This window comes from Cyprinus carpio, chromosome B1 (assembly GCF_018340385.1).
Source record: "Cyprinus carpio isolate SPL01 chromosome B1, ASM1834038v1, whole genome shotgun sequence".
NCBI lineage: Eukaryota > Metazoa > Chordata > Actinopteri > Cypriniformes > Cyprinidae > Cyprinus > Cyprinus carpio.
Window position 1 is genome coordinate 21,085,323 of NC_056597.1, and position 17,665 is coordinate 21,102,987.

At 39.0% G+C, this 17,665-nt stretch overlaps 1 protein-coding gene across 1 annotated transcript in view; it reads left to right on the forward strand.

The window, feature by feature from the left end:
• LOC109104153 (fibronectin-like) overlaps positions 1 to 17,665 on the forward strand; it is a 26,079-nt gene continuing 8,414 nt past the window's right edge. Inside the window, 29 exon segments of the mRNA XM_042717001.1 lie at positions 1 to 333; positions 743 to 868; positions 1,109 to 1,246; positions 1,360 to 1,491; positions 1,849 to 1,986; positions 2,564 to 2,725; positions 3,614 to 3,811; positions 4,234 to 4,416; positions 4,667 to 4,843; positions 5,893 to 6,045; positions 6,666 to 6,794; positions 7,050 to 7,190; positions 8,493 to 8,605; positions 9,310 to 9,478; positions 9,581 to 9,757; positions 9,968 to 10,096; positions 10,385 to 10,474; positions 10,567 to 10,892; positions 12,552 to 12,891; positions 13,001 to 13,095; positions 13,757 to 13,925; positions 14,158 to 14,244; positions 14,666 to 14,857; positions 15,666 to 15,944; positions 16,400 to 16,588; positions 16,693 to 16,782; positions 16,890 to 17,156; positions 17,232 to 17,348; positions 17,441 to 17,614. Of these exon segments, the coding sequence (XP_042572935.1) occupies positions 174 to 333; positions 743 to 868; positions 1,109 to 1,246; positions 1,360 to 1,491; positions 1,849 to 1,986; positions 2,564 to 2,725; positions 3,614 to 3,811; positions 4,234 to 4,416; positions 4,667 to 4,843; positions 5,893 to 6,045; positions 6,666 to 6,794; positions 7,050 to 7,190; positions 8,493 to 8,605; positions 9,310 to 9,478; positions 9,581 to 9,757; positions 9,968 to 10,096; positions 10,385 to 10,474; positions 10,567 to 10,892; positions 12,552 to 12,891; positions 13,001 to 13,095; positions 13,757 to 13,925; positions 14,158 to 14,244; positions 14,666 to 14,857; positions 15,666 to 15,944; positions 16,400 to 16,588; positions 16,693 to 16,782; positions 16,890 to 17,156; positions 17,232 to 17,348; positions 17,441 to 17,614 (4,840 nt within the window). The 5' untranslated portion in view covers positions 1 to 173.

Here is a 17,665-nt window from a genome sequence, read left to right on the forward strand (position 1 = left end):
GCACTCGTCCCACATCAGCTGGACGGCGGAGGTTCAGTACAGTCAGGGAAGGGCAGTTGAAATACAACCGTGCGCAAAGACAATCAGCCCGGCGAACCTCTCCGCGCCTTCCTCTTTAGTGCGCAACAGAAAACACTGCACATTGACACACTTGTTCTCCGTAGCGGGTGAAAATGACCCGTATCTCAGTAAAGAGGCTTCTGCTCCTGCTGTGCATCGGGGGATCTGTCCACTGTATGCCACAATCTGCAGGGAAAAGTAAAAGACAATCGCAGCAACAAATCCGTCTGGACCCGGTCTACGAGGAAGCCAGGAGTTTAGCAATCCATGAAAGTAAGTTCATCAGGTTATTCATTTGGGGCGAAAAAAGGGCATACGTAATTTTAAGATCCAATTTTCACTTTTAACTAAATAACTATTAACTTTTGCCTCAGTAAACCCAGAATTTGCTGCTCATTAATAGTTAGTAAGGGGGACGTTAAATGTAGGTAGGGGGTAGGATTATGGGATGTAGAATACGGCCATGCAGAATAAGGCATTATTAATATGTGCTTTATAAATACTAATAAACAGCCAAAATGCTAATAATGCATGTAAATAGGAAAAAAATTATCTTTGAAATTTAGTGTTAACAAAACATTATATCTACATATTTATATTATAAATAATACCACTGTACAAGGAAAAAAGAAAGAAAGAAAGAGAAAGAAAGCGTGGTAAAAAGTGTCTTTTTTAACTTCAGCTGGCTGCAACGACAACGGTCGATTTTATAGAATGAAAGATCAGTGGGAGCGTCAGTACATGGAGAGCACTCTCATCTGCACTTGTGAGGGGGCTTCAGGGGTCAAGTGTAAATCCAAACCTGCAGGTGAGTGTTTTTATCATTCAGATCTTTTTATTCTGAGCTTCTGAGATTATGTTTAAGTTTGCATTTACATTTTACTTTGAGTGCGCAAGAATGCGCAATTACGCACGTACTGTATGCGCGCCGAACGAGTTGTTTGGTAATTTTGTGCATTTAATGTGAAGATTTATTTTGGTGATCCATTTGCAGTATGATGTAGGTGGAGATATATATGGTTTATCTGCACGTTTTTGTCACCTGTAGCCGAGGAGACGTGTTATGACAAAATCAATGCGCGCTCCTACCGAGTCGGAGAGACTTACGAGCGACCGAAGGATGGCATGATATGGGACTGTACCTGCATTGGGTCCGGCAAAGGCAAAATTAGCTGCACCATCGCAAGTAAGTCCAAGAAAGGAGAAGAAGAAGAAGAAAAAAAAAGAAAAAAAAAGAAAGAAAAATTGTACATTAAAAAAAAAAAACATACTAAACTATCCTATTTTTCTTGTTTACAGATCGCTGCCATGAAGGAGGAAATTCCTACAGAATCGGAGACACCTGGACACGACCACACGACACTGGAGACTACATGCTTGAATGCGTGTGCCTTGGCAATGGAAAGGGAGAGTGGACTTGTAAACCAGTTGGTGAGTCAGTGTTTATGCGTACTGTGCATTTGTCTTTGCAAACATTTTGCAAATAGCTATTCCTGTAAATCTGTATAAACAGGCTAATCAAGCTCTGCAAACAGTTACAGAGCAGGTATAACTATTTAAGGATTTCTTTTAAACAATTTTAAAATTGCATTAAATTTTAATTCCTTAGAAATGTTATGCACATTCTTTATGTATGTATGTATTTAAATGCCCTGTTATTTGTTTGTTGCTTGGTTGGTTATGTGTATATGCACATTGAGATGAAATTACATGCGACTCTTTTCGGAAATTTGGCATGCCACACCCAAGTGGATAGAACAAGATGCTAAATTTATTGTATCTTCACAGCGGAGCGTTGCTATGATGACTCGCTAGGAGCTTCATATGTGGTTGGTCAGACATGGCAGAAACCCTACCAATCCTGGATGATAGTAGACTGCACCTGTCTGGGAGAGGGCAACGGACGCATCACCTGCACCTCCAGAAGTAAGAGTTTGTTTTCAATATTGCATGTCTTCAGTGTCAGTAGAAGCGCCTTTTTGTTGTATTTGTTGCTCAGTAGACGCCTACTTATTTCTAAGGTCCTGTTTTTTTTCTCCAAAGCACAGCAACTTTCCATGTGTCCTTTCATGACTTTGTAGTTATTTGCATGACACACCCGTATTACATAATTACCAGAATGAGCTCTGCAGAGATGCAAACTCTGTATAACTGGATGGGAGCATGCACAAGGAAAATTACAGTGTTCACTTTCCAGGCCTATTGAAGTTGAAATCTTGCAGTGAAAGGAAGTGGAGGGCGTGAACAAACACTATTACGATCTTCACTTCCTTCACCTTCTCTGCTTGGAAAGTGTCGGAAAACACTTCATCAGGGTTATAAATAAAGACAACCTACTGAAGAGTGGCGGTGTGGAGGTGTTTCCTAAACAAGCTTGTGCCAAGCGAAAGTGGGAAAAAAAAGGGTTGGATGAATAAATGTGAATGTATCTTAGTAAAGAGGATTTTCCATGTTTGCAATGTGCCATTTGTTTTACCTTAGCTCATTTCATTGTCTTTTTCAGACCGCTGTAATGACCAGGATACTAGAACCTCATACCGTATTGGTGAGACCTGGACTAAAACTGACTCCAATGGAAACGCTCTGCAGTGTCTTTGCACAGGCAACGGTCGTGGAGAATGGAAGTGTGACAGACATGCTGCTTCCCATGCAACACCCGCCATTGGTATGTGTACAAAATCTGCTGTCAGATAGATGGAAATGCGTAATTGCATTATTAAATTCCAATTCTCCATGCTTTTGTGAGTTAATGCTCACATGATCACACTAAAGCCAATGAAAGGTGCAACATTTGCTAAAGTGAAGGCCAAATTTGCCAAGATGATATGTAGCATAAGTGTGTAGCAGCCCAGATGTTCATTACATAAATTAAAGGAAACCTACTGGAACATCTACTGTAAAATAAAAAAAATTAAAAAATCTGAAAGAATCCAAATGGGAATTCCAAGGAATGACAAATAAAATAAGATGCAGCGTTTCCACCGAAATTACCCGGAACAATTGTACCAGGAACTTTTTTTCCCCAGGAACTAGCCGCAGAAATGTACTTCATTCAGGGAAATGTGTATATATACAGCCTACATTACAATAAAACGACATATTATATCAATTGCCTCTGTTTATTTTCATTTTAACATATAGATAAATTAAATAAAGACCAAAGATTACCTGTTAGATTTACCCAAAACTAATTACATTTTATGTTTAGCCACTAAAGAGACATCAGAGCCAGCGGCAAATGTCAGAGGGACTAGCTGAGTTGAGACTGCTCTAGGCGGATACATGAGCACTGAGCTCCCACTGATCGCATGGAGCTGATCGTCTCCGAAATCGGCGAAACAAATAGGCGCTGTCTTTATAAATAATTTTTTTTTTACCCGGAACTTTATTTAGATCCTGGTTCCTGCTGTGGAAACACACCGAGTACCAGCCCCTGTGTAAAGTTCCAGTGGTGGAAATGCGGCTAAACAAAATCTAGATCCTAAAGCACATTTATCCCAAGGGATTTTTGCTATAAGCTTCAACAGCTTGTCTCTGTTGTCTTTGTTACTAGGTTCTGGCTCTTCCTCAACTCAAAGGGTTTCACCAGTGATAAACCAAGTCAATGTCCTGGCTGAACTTCTGGAGGAGGGTGACTGTAAAACTGATTCTGGTGTGTACTATTCAAATGGCATGAGCTGGATCAGAAGTCAGGGCAGCAAGGAGATGCTTTGCACTTGTGTTGGAGGAGGAATCAGCTGCGAAGAGCAAGGTGACCTTTACCTATTTCAACCGAATTTAGGGATTCAGGAAAATTTAGTACACTTGTTATGTTAACCAGTTCTTGGAAACCTTGAAGGGCATGTGACCAATGTAGGTTTAAGTTGTTTCTCATCCATTTGTTGTCATTTTTTTTTACTACTTCTGTGCATAAAAAGGCAAAAACCTTTAGATTTATGCATTTGGAAGAAGCTTGATCCAAAGCGAATAACATATTATAAAACATATTTTTTTACCAGTTCATGCATTTCCTGGGAATCAAACCCAATTTTGCCATGCTCTATTGTTTGAGCTACAGGAACTGTTTAGGTGCAAAGTGGTTATCTCCCAAACAAGTATACAAGTTAAAATGTTTTAAATATTCGAGTCACCCCAGTGCCATTATTAAAGTTGTTCTCTCTTTGATTTACGCAGATGGACAGTCCTTTGTTTACGGTGGCAACTCCGGTGGGCAGCCATGTGTGTTCCCATTTGTTTTTAGTGGGAACACCTATTACTCTTGCATCTCTGAGGGTCGAACAGATGGGCAGTTATGGTGCAGTACTACATCTGACTATGATAGTGACGGCTTGTACTCATTCTGTACCCGAAAGAACCGTAAGGGCATCTCAGAGCTTCTTTCTTTATGCATCTTGAATACATTGACTTAAACCAGCTAACTAGGTAGTTTAAGTTGGTTTCAACCAGCATAGCCACACTACATGGTCTTCTTGGTAAAACTGGTTGATCAAGGGGGCAAAGCCTTGGTCGAAACCAGCATATAACAGATTTTCACTAGGATGCAGATTAATGTAATGGTTCAAGATTTCACTCTTGGTTTGTCTGATTTCCTTTTTTGGTCCTTCAGAGCTTGTGACGACTCGTGGAGGAAACTCTAATGGTGCTCTGTGCCAGTTTCCCTTCAAGTATAATGGACGCAACTACACAGACTGCACATCTGACGGCCGTCGTGACAGCATGAAGTGGTGTGGTACCACTACTGACTATGATTCAGATCGGAAATACGGATTTTGTCCCATGGCTGGTGAGCATGTTTAATTGTTTTCGGTCAATTTTTCTTCTTTTAGAAATTGCAAAGTTGTACTAAGCAGTTCCCCTACAGCAGTACTGACTTTTTTCACTACAATATGAAGTTATTTCCTCAAAGGATAACAGAGGAAATGATTCCTGACAGTGGAGATACATTAATAGTAGCACTGTGATTAATCGCATCCAAAATAAAAGTTTTAGTTTACATAATATACGTGTGTGTTCTGTGTATATTTATTATGTATATATAAATACACACACATGCATTTATATATTTAAGAAAAATCTGTAAAATTTATACATTTAAAATATTTATATATAATATCAATTATATGAATATAAATATATACATGGAAATATTTTCAAAATATATACTTTATCTGTGTGTGTTATTTATATATACATAATAAATATACACAGTACACACACATAAAACTTTAATTTGAATGCGATTAATTGTTTGACAGCACTAATTAATAGGTTAAAAAAGACATATTTTGCACATTAAAACTTTACTTCAATTTGAAAACACTGTAAAAACTGATAGATTTCAGCACATTGATGCATAAAAGTCCCTTTTATACAGTCACAATATAGTTTTCATGTACTCATTGTGTCACTATGTGTTGTTATATGTTTAAAATATTGGTTCTTTTTAATGCATTCAGCTGAAGTCAGGTTTTATAGACACTTATAGCTATATTGGCCTTAATTGGTCATTTATGTGCTCAGGCCATGACACTCAGTGGCCTGCAAATGAGTTCTCGAGATGTATTTAAGAGCTATTAAGGGAGCTGGAGTTTTTAAGGCCATGTAATGGGGTACTGATTTGTGGCTCCGCTGGCTGGATCTATGGGGTCCGCCCTTGTCAGGGTTTTAAGCCTGGCTCCGGTCCAGACCAGACAAAGTTCCTGGCTGAGTTCCAGGGAGAATGAGACCAGAATGAACATGGAACATTATGTGCATTCAGAATAGATGTGCTTGCTGTAAGTATTTGGATGGATTTTATGCAATCATAAATTCCCTTTCTTCATATTAATCCAGCTCATGAGGAAGTCTGCACCGTTAATGATGTCATGTACCGTGTGGGTGATGAGTGGGACAAACGCCATGACACGCTTGGTCACATGATGCGCTGCACTTGCCAGGGCAACGGACGTGGAGAGTGGAACTGCATTTCCCACACTCAGCTCAGAGGTCATTAGATGTTTTCAAACACATTTATCTTACAAATATACCACTGATATTTCAAAAAGTTGTTCTAGACATGACATTAGATTATGACATGACATTATGAAATATAGTAAATAAAAAATACGTGGAATATAAATTCTTATGCATACTTTATTTTATGTACAATGAGATTTATGCTCATCAAGTTATTACAGTTTAAAATAGTTTAAAATAGATTTAAAAATTTCTGGCAAAGCTGAATTCTCAGTGTCATTACTCCAGTCGTCAGTGTGACATGATCCTTCAGAAATCATTCTCATATGTTGATTTGAAACATTTCTGTTTATTATCCCTGTTTAAAATGGTTTTGCTGCTTAATATTTATAGGAAACCCTAATGCACATTTTAGGATTCTTTCAAAAGAACAGAATTTGTTTTGTTTGAAATAATATTTTTTATTAGAATTAACAATATAAAGGTCTTTGCCAGTCTTTAGATAGTGTCCAAAACTATGTAGGTTCTGTCTACAAATTAAAATTGGGAGTATAAAGGATGCAGATCTCCCAAATTGCTTCCAGATCTCCTTTTTTGTCACTCGTAGTCATCGTAAAGTTACTAAAAAAAAAATATATTCCCTATTTCAGACCAGTGCGTTGTGAATGGACAGACATATGATGTTAACGAGACCTTTGATAAGCGTCATGACCAGGGCTACATGATGAACTGCACATGTTTTGGCCAAGGTCGTGGTCGCTGGAAATGTGATGCCATCGGTAAGCCGGCACTCTTTAATTTTGCTGCTACGTTCAGTGTTTTGTTTTCTTTTCTTTTTCTAACCTTTTTCTCAAAATGTCAGAACTTCCTTTTATATGTTCAAAGTATTTTACAGCGTGAATGGCCCATGTTTCCTTCAATTCAAATTGAACAGACTTGATTTTAACAATAGTTTTTGTCCACATGTTAGAGTTGTAATGAAAGAAAGACTATTTTTACTTTGTCTACAAAAATCATTTAATCTTTTTCTTTAGACCAGTGCCAGGAACCCGAGACAAAGGGGTTCTACCAGATTGGCGAGACATGGAACAAGGTCATCCAAGGTGTCCCGTATAGATGTTCCTGCTATGGTAACGGCATCGGTGAACTGTCCTGTGAGCCTCTGCAGTCTACCGGTAAGAGACCTCACTACTTAAAAAAAAAACAAGACCCATCTAACAGAACTAAAAATGACTGTGAATTCAAAGGCAAGAAACAGGACATCTGTTGTTGCCAACAGTCACTTTCCTGCAATTACCCTCCTTTAACTTGACTAACAGTTGATTATGCATGTTTATTTTATATATATATATATATTTATAAAGTCTCAAATGGTCCCACTGAAGGATTTCTCGTCTGTCGTTTACTATCAACAATCTCTTTGAAATTCAGCAGATGTCAACCTCTACAGGGGGAACATTAACCATTTAAAGTTAGCCAGATAGGACAGGTGTTTATGTATATTTTATTTTCTTCCATGGAACATGGATTTAGCAGAATATCCAGATTGCTCTTTTATTTATAAAAAAAGTAGATAAAGTAACTGGGGCTGCCAAGCTTTAGAAAGTACCATTAAGTTTAGCCATATGATATCGTGATGTGAGAAACAATTGTTTTTCATTGACAATCCTGCCTTTGAGCACCATTGTGTTAGAGCCCTTGCAAAGTTTTATTTTTGTTTGTGGTTACGGCGCAATTGTGAAAAATATCAAATGTGATTCTCAAATACCATCCATAGCTTTTAATAATATGGTCTGCTGTTCATCTGTGATTCTGTGCAACCAAATAGCCTGTAGTAATGTAAGACAGGTTGCCGTTTGTTAGCTTTTGGCCTTTTTTGAGGAAAGTGTGAGCTGTATTTTTACAAACTTCACAGAACCAAAAAAGAACAGCCGCACTCAGACCATCTGTAAATTATTGTCTTTAGCACTGTATATTGAAGGTCATACTTTTGAAGGGCCACTGTGAATTTGTATCTGGGTTACCATCTTACTGTTTTGTGTAATTTTGGTTTGACACCACAAAGGCTGATATGTTTTCTGCCAGAGGTGAAGAGGACATTAGAATTGTTCATAATGACCTCACTGCCTTGAATTGCATGCAGCTGTTAACCAAACTCTGAGAAGGCCTGGGGATAATAAAGGCTAAAGTGGGTGCAGAATGTTATGGCCGGGTGTGATTTTTAACACCGCACCCATGCAATCATCCATTTTCAGACATGGCCAAACAGCAGATTCAGCTGTCTTATCCAAACTTTTTTCAAATACAAAATGGACTGTTTTTAAAGACTTTTCTCCTTTCTTTAATTTCCTTTCCTTCAGTTTATCCCCCATTTTGTCTCATATGCTATATTAAATACAGGTGCAGAGTAAATGCCCTTTACAATATGAAACTATCTAATCAGTTAACAATCACAATTTTTTATCCTCCTCCTCAAGCTCCTGTTCGGGTCATCATCACAGAAGCTGGAAATCAGCCAAATTCCCATCCCATCCAATGGAACGCTCCCCCGTCTGCCCACATTACGCAATATATCCTCAAGTGGAGAGTCGTAAGTCTTTGTGTTTTGCAGTCTCACGTTATGAGGATTTTCAGGGCTGGATTTTTATGGTGATATAGTTTTAGTGTCAATTTATGTCGATAAAGTAGAGTACAAAAGCATTGACTGTAATCCAGATTCCTGGAATGAGAGACATTTTGTCCCTTCATTGAATGTTTGTGTAACTCTGTCTGCAAGGGATGATCACCTATGCTAAAAGCACAGGATGAGATTTCATCATACACAAACAAGCTACAGTCCTTGAACTTAAAAACACAAATTTACTCTTCAGTCTGATACGATGAAACATTGACTTCAGTGGAAAGTTGCAAAACTGTGCATTTTACTAAAAGAAAGAGGCGTTTCAGATTTTTTATTTTTTTTTCCCTCTGTCAGGGCCTTTTTTATTGCAATTTGTCTGAAGCTGTGTTTGGACAATATTTTATTTTTGCAGGCCAATGTACATTCAAAAATATTTTTGGAATGTACTTTCAATTTTCTTGATTTTAAATGTCAAGAGACTTTTAACAAACTGGCCTTTATTAAAATAACCACTCTTTGTCAAGCTATTTCAAAACCGTAAATAAAGCAGAATTGTTTAACAAGTAAAGGAAAAAAAATATGTCTGCTACAGTTTTACCACAGATTCACCTCTTTGAACAAGATTGATGTTTTAGCTTCTATATTTTTCAGTGTGTAACGTTTTCCTTTTCCAGAAAAACACACGGACACCCTGGAAGGAGGTAACCATTCCTGGGCACATCAACTCACACACTATTTCAGGGCTTAAACCAGGTTTGACCTATGAAGGTCAGCTGATCAGCATTCTACGCTACGGACCGAGAGAGGTCACTCGCTTTGACTTCACCACTACGTATGGCTCTCGTACGTAGATGTTCAATTCTTTTCCTTTCTTTAGGAATTTCAAAAACTTTGCTTTTGAAATAAAACATGAAAACTTCATCCAGCATATTCCCATTTCTGCAGTGGAAAAAACAGAGGGTGAGACCACCCAGCCTCCGCCAATAGTGGACACCTCAGAGTCCGTTACTGAAATCACCTCCAGCAGCTTCGTCATCTCCTGGGTATCTGCATCCGAGACAGTGTCTGGATTTAGAGTGCAATATGAACTCTCTGAAGATGGAGCCCCACAAAATGTGATTGGTAAGTATTGTAGGAGACATGCAACTTGTTAAAAAATGAATAGGAGAAATAGTAATGCTCAAATGGACAGCAGTGAGAAGAAAAGTTCCAACTTCTGAGCTAAAGAAGCTAAATTTATAATACCAATCTTGTCCAATTATAATTAATTCAAATTTGAAAGTGGCTTCGTAAAATTTTATTGACTTCATAATTACCCTTTGTTTTCGACAGACCTCCCAAGAACATCTACATCAGTGAACATTCAAGATCTTCTGCCTGGCCGTAGGTATAACGTCCAAGTTTTTGAAGTCAATCCAGAAGGAGATACAAATCTCATCCTGACAACTACTCAGACTACTGGTAAGATATCCATCACTGTGCCAAAATGAACTTTTTGAGATCATTAAACAGCCATGAATATTTCCTACCAGGCATGAATTAGTTCCAAAGCATTTCCATAGCAAACAGCAAGTTCAATACTGACATGTTTGTTTTGTTGCTCAATTTTTGTTGTTGGTTTGAAGTTGCCACATGAAGTGGTTGGTTACGACAACAAAAGAAACCTTTAGAATTTACTACATTTAAAATCCATCCACTAAAAGATCAGATTGCATTGCACATTCAAATTATTCGTCTGTCTATTCACAGCACCTGACACTCCAACTAATTATGAGGTCTCAAATGTACAGGAGACAGCCATCACAATCAGATGGTCCAAACCCCAAGCACCTATAACTGGTAACATTTGTGTGCCAACATTCATGCATTAAAATTGTCTTTATAGTTGAATAGGTGTTAACAATTTTTTTTCTTGTAATGCGTTTGCACAGGCTATCGTGTGGTGTACACACCCTCGGTCGAGGGCAGCAGTACTGAGCTCATCCTCCCTGAGACTCAAACATTTGTGACACTGGGTGACCTTCGACCTGGACTGTCATACAATGTCAGTATTTACTCAGTGGAAGACAACATGGAGAGCAAACCTTTGGTCCTACAGGTCAGCACCGCTGGAGAGCAACAGCCTGGTAAGAGTTCAGATGATCCATTCTGCCAGTTATCTGTCTCTTCTCGATGAGAGCTCACTCTAGCAAATGCCTGAACTGGGAGCTTTAGTGCTTTCTCAGAGCCATAACAACCTTATAAGGAAGTTTTGAGAGTGTCTTTCTGTTCGTCTTGCCAGTTGAGGTCTTTTTACCAAACACACACTTCCTTATGAGAATTGTGAAAACTCTTTTCTGCTTTGCATGATTTTGCTTTTCTCTCTTGAAGCTAACAATAGTACTCGTTTTGAACTCCACGAAAGCATTCATTGATGATTTAGACATTCCGAATTAAATAAATATTTAGTAGAACTTGTTAAACCAAGGAAGAACCTTGTTTTGTCCTTTCTTTAAAAAACGCATGACATCCCACGGATCTTGCACTCGTTGATTTGTCGGCCAGGGGGCTGTGGCTCGGGGTCGTAATGCTGGGGTAGAGGGAGATCAGGAGGGAGAGGAATACCGTTTCTCAGTGCTATATTGTGCAAAACACCACACGCCCTGACAATCTTTGCACACTTTTGCTGGATGGTATAAAAGTCTGCCACCCGAGGCATATATTATGGCACTCAGGGACGGCTGTGATATACCAGACCTATAGGGTGAGATGATAGATTCCAATAGATTATTTCATATACAAAAAGGTCTTAGAGACCAAATTGTGAGGATTACTTATAGTTTTTTTATATTATTAATTTACCTGTCTGCCAATTCCCGCTGGAAACAGCCGGTTGCCAAGAAGCCCCAGAGTGGTGAGGACTTGTATTTGGACTGGGATTGGCATGGTTCCGGCGTGTTGCCCTCTCTAATACTGGACCCAATTCAGCACATAGATCCAAGAGCACAGCTCTAGGGAATCTAAAATCGGCTTATTAGCCCAGTCATCATCATGGGCCAGGAAATCATCATGGTCCCTGAAAACTCGTTCTCGTTCTCTCCTTATTCTGCCATTAGCGTAATCCTCCAACAGTGCCAGGAGTGCCATCATGAAGCATTACATACCCGGGTCACCGGAGAATTTAGGAATATGTTTCTAGCAAATAGAACTGATCGTTAACACCTTGACAAAATCACTTAATTAATTGTGGGCGAAAAAATTTAGACGAAAATGTTATAGTGAACACATGCTTCTTGACGGTTTTGTAATGAACACCGTAATAGTTAGGACACGATGATGAGTAGCGATTGTGCTTCATGACTGTATTTGCAGACTTTGACATTTTATGATATAGGCTATGTACATTAAGGAAAATATTTCCTTTTTACACTGTGTTCTGCAGTTCTCTAATAAAAGGGGATTTCATGCTATTCTGTAGGCTATCACATGTTCGCGCCATGTCCTCCTGTGCTCCCGTTGTGACAATGTGACTGTAAGGCAGCGCTGATTATTATTTTATTTTACTTTTAATACATTTTGAATTACGTTTGGATTTTACTAGATGTATATAGCTAAAAACAATCGGCACAAATAACACTGTTGGATTTAATCTTCATGATAATGTGGATATAACGTATGAAATGGAGTGAAAATTAAATGTTCATTCATTCTTATAATCGTTTTCTACAATCTAACTGCAGTTCACGACCTCACCATCGGTGTCGCCAGAGTTTGTCTCCAGAATGTGCGTACGCCGGCTCAAAAGTTGGCTTAAAGGGCGCACCCATTCTATTTTCTAAACTGCAACTAACAAAAGAAGCGGAATCTGTTTATAGTTAACATTTATATTATACATATCTAAACTGCAACTAACAAAAGAAGCGGAATCTAAAAAAAGCTAAAAACTTATAATATACAAACATTTATATTATACATAGCATCTTGGTCAACTTTTCACCACATTTCCTTCTCAGAGCCTGATGCCCCTACTGACCTGCGGTTCACTGACATCACTGATGACAGCACTCTGGTCATCTGGTCTGTCCCCAGAGCTCAGGTCACAGGTTATCGTCTCTTCATCAGCATGGGCAGCTCTAGCCCCAAACAGCTGAGATTCCCTGCCACCGAGTCTCAATACAAGCTCACCGACCTTCAGCCTGACACAGAGTACATAGTCACCCTGCACTCAGAGAAAGGGAACACGCTCAGTGAGGGAGTCACTAACGTCTTCAGAACATGTGTGTAACCCCTCAACCTTTTCTCCTGAGATGAAACAATAGAGTAATAGTGCTCTCATGAGCCCATTTTGAAACCTCTTTGTTTTTTTTTTTGGCTTTTGTTCTTCAGCTCAGCCAACAGGTAATGCTCCTCGATTCAGCACAGATGTCACCGATACAGCCATCATTGTTACCTGGACCCCAGTACCACGATTCAGCTATAGGGTATAAACACTGTATTAACAATTTTCTGGTTACCACATTATTAGTTAATACAGGTGAAAAGAACGAGACAATAATATAAAAAAATACATATATATATATTGGATGGCACTTTAGAGATTTTGCATATTGTTCTCAGGAATTGTGGAAATATGTGGAAATACATCATCTTTGGCGTCATGACATGAGAAATCAAATTTGCCTTGATCTTTTGGCATATAAGAGGTCTTTGTACTATTAAAACATCCTGCAAGTTTTCATAGCTTAAAACATCATCCTCATTGTAAACAAAGCATTTATTTAATCAAGCTCCAAAAATGTCTCGTTTTGGATCTATTGGGGCAAGGTGACGCCACCTAGGTGCAGTCGTTTGTATAAACACTGCCTCCAGAGAAAGACATTGACGAATAGTCCTCTTCTCACCAGAGGCCCCGCCCATCGGCATTTAGTCCTTAATGACTGACAAAATTGGTCCAAGTTGGTAATTAATGGCCATAGATGGAACACTAGGTTGCCCTAGAGAACAGTTGTTGTTCAAGGTGATAAACCAACTTGGACCAGCTACCATATTTTACCATAAGCTGTTATCACCATGGTTTTGCTTGTACATTTTCAGAAAAAAAAAAAAAAAAAAAAAACTCAAGATTTTGTGTCCTTCTCTCAGATGTCTGTGAGGCCCAGCCAAGGTGGTGAGGCTCCCAGAGATGTGACCTCTGGAGAAGGCACTATTAACTTTTCTGGTCTGACTCCAGGAATGGAATATATCTATAGCTTGCAACCCTTGTTCAATGGCCGAAAGCATGGCAACCCTTTCACAAACAAAGCTGTGACATGTAAGTTACTGATAAGTCTAATTCAAGTAAATTTGACAATGTCCAAAGGTCTTAGAACTCAAATGCATAGGTAATTTTTTATTTTTTTTTACTAGCTACCAAGACAAGAGGTCTAGTAGATCTGCTAAAAGAGATTAAACAAATATAGAGATTTCTAGCCTGTAATATACAGCTCAAAGTACTATATACATTTTCTAATGTAGGATTTCATTACTCTTTGCTGTCACATTAGCCCTATCCCCACCAACTGACCTAAATGTGGTGTCTAACCCTGTCACTGGTGAACTCAATGTCAGATGGAGCAGCACCAAAAGTCCGGGTAAATATTGACTGTACACCCACTTCTTATCCTTGTTCACCCTTTCTTTGAAGCATGCTGGTGGACCTTGGCTATTTGTGTAGGCTGTGTGTATGTGACCATTTCAAATAATCAGGTTAAATTCTTCCAGGAATTATCTGTTCTTTCAGTCATCATTTTCTCCCAGTGTTTGTGATGTTTATTACATTTAGTGCATTTAATTCTAATTCTAGTGTGTAATTTTATACATTGTTAATCATGGTATTACCAAAAAATATACCATTATGGTATTCTTTGAAGAATCTTATATTCATAATACTATGGTATAGGAATATGGTAATCAGATGGTAATACCATCTTTGGACCCTATTACAGTCGCTATACTATTTTGTAAGTGTTCATTTCTATTTTTATACTTGCAATATCTATTTTATCCCCTTAGATATCACTGGCTATAGAGTGACATGCACACCAACCAATGGGCAGCGTGGAAATACGTTAGAGGAGAATGTGAGAGGGCATGAAACCTCATGTACCCTGGAGAACCTCAGTCCTGGCGTTGAATACAATGTCAGTGTCTACACTGTTAAAAACCATCTGGAGAGTGAGCCTATCTCAACCACCGTTACACAAGGTAAGACCCCATCTATAGTCAATAAATAAAGGTAAGTTCAAGCCATGCTCTGCTGGATCAAAACCACCATGACTGATCCAGAGAATCACCTGATTATGGATCCACAGATTTAGAAATTCACCCTCTCAAGACAACCAGCCAACAAAAATGCCAATTGCTGCTTTTAAAGCATATATGAATTATAGACTTGATCACAAGTATACTTCTGAAATATCAAAAGTGAAATCAATAGGTCTATTAGCTAGCCACAATGGTGATAACTCATGGCTCACAACTCATAGGGCTCCAACCTGCTACCAGTCTCCAGCCCAAAGATCAGCATCCTTGAGCTATATCTACTTCACCATGTAATCCTGTATCTCTAGTAACCCTGCAAAGATCCATAAAGACAGCTGGATTTAATATATTAGAATATAAATTTCTAATAAAATCCAGTAATTTCTTCTTTCCAATAAGTCTTTGGTGTTGTTTAATCTGTTTGTGCATCATGAAAATAATTGTGTAATTCTCAACAAGCATGGCTGTTTCACTTTTGGTTATAAATGTTTGAAAATATCTATTGAATTTAATAGTCGCTAGATAAGAGCTTGGTACTTTCTCTTTTTTGTTGTATGACTAATTCAAATCAAAAGCCTTTTTATTTTACATTATTGTGTGCACGTCTCTTCTAATGATTAATCATTTGTTAGCACTGATGGCATGAGAACAGTAATTTGCTGCTTGTCTTAATTTGTCATTGTCATTGCTTCTGTGTGTCTCGTCTTCTCTCTCCCTTTCCCATAAATGCAACTTTGTAAACCAATTAAAGATGTGCCCAAGGTCTCAGATCTCATCTTATTTCATTTCACGGATACCACAATCGGAATTAGATGGACTCCGCTAAATTACCCAGCAGTTACTGGATACCATATTATGGTTGTTACGGCCGGCCAGAGTTTTCCCATTTTTGAGGACGTGGTGAACTCCTCCGTCAGCTATTATACCATTCGTGGACTGGAGCCAGGCATCAATTATGACATCAGTGTGTCCACCATTACAGATGAGGCGGAGAGTGTGCCCTCGGTGATCACACAGCAAACCCAAACTGGTGAATTATCCTACATAGGTTTCTTATTACATTAAAGAGAGCAGGGGGTAAAAGAAGAGGGAAAGGAATGGAGAATATGGACATAAACGAGAGGCTGAGACCCTCATCCCTCAAACATCATTCACTCAAGCCACTTCATTTCATTACTTACAAGTCCGGCTAGCCAAGATTAACAATTTGCTGTTTCCCAAACTCAATGCAGCTTTTTGAATCAATCATATGCTTATATCTGGATATTGATGCATTTCTACGTGTATGTTTGCATTTGCATTTCTGGGGAATGCACTATAATAACTTCCACTTGGTGGGGTATCATATTGTTTGTATTTACTGTATTCCTGATTCATGTAAATAAGAAAAGGTCAAATAACACATTTCTTAGCTATTTATTTTTATGCTGATAAAGTTTTGACTCCATTTATAAGTTCACTGTCTCTCAATCCCCTCTTGTTTAGCTATTCCAGCCCCCACAAACCTGAACTTTGCTGATGTGGGCTCAGACTCCATGCGTGTGTCATGGACTTCCCCTTCTGTTCAGCCATCTGAAATTAGCCGCTTTGTCATCCGCTACCATCCCACAAAAAATGATGACGACACTCAGGAAGTCAATGTAGGAGGTGGCATCAATAACTTCCTGCTTCAGAGTAAGGGTTTACTGATGCTTTCATCTAAAGATCTTAATTTCAACCATGTGCATCTTGCAGTCTAAACACATTTAACCTTATGATTCTGATTTTTCTCGATTCAGACTTGCTGCCAAATACAGAGTATTTGGTAAAAGTAGTGTGCGTCTATGATGACAGAGAGAGTGAACCTGTAACTGGTATTCAGAAAACAAGTACGTATTCGGATATAAGAAATGGTGTTCAGTTCATAGTTTTCTTACCACTCTCTGTTCTAGTCCTTCAGCTCCTCCATTTAATTTTGTTCCCATCATCCACACAGAATTGGACTCCCCGACAAATCTGGACTTCTCTGATGTCTCCACCAACTCATTTACTGTGCACTGGATGGCTCCACGTGCCGTCATTACAGGTTACCGTCTACGCTATCAGCCAACCAGTGGTGGGCGTGCTAAAGACGAGAGACTTCCCCCGACGAGAAATTACTTCACACTGGTGAACCTGGCTCCTGAGACAGAATACACTGTCTATATTTATGCTGTCAGTGGCAATAAAGAGAGTCTGCCACTTACTGGAACTCAAGCAACTGGTGAGAGGTTAAAAAATTAAGGATTTGTTTAGACATATTTGTGAGGTATGATGCAAATCTTGTTTCTTCCTGTAGTCTCTGATGCTCCCACTGACCTGGCCGTGACGTCCTCCACTCCCACTAGCATCACCATCTCCTGGGATGCCCCTGCAGTCACTGTACGCTACTACAAGATCACACATGGTGAAATAGGTATGACGAAGTGTTTTTGTGGTGTTGTGTTCCGTTTCTGCAAGTTTGCTTCAACTTGTAAATGCAGCTGATTCCTACTCATTGACTCCTAGGTGAAAGAGATGCACCCAGAGAGTTCACTGTTCCAGGAACACAATCAACTGCCACCATCCAGGGCCTGCGTCCAGACACCGATTACACCATCACGCTGTATGCTGTGACAGGCAGAGGGGACAGCCCAGCCTCCAGCACACCAGTCATCATCACACACAGGACTGCAGGTGGAAGTAAGTTCTCATGCTCAACAAGACATCTATATCTATTACAGTGTCTGACCA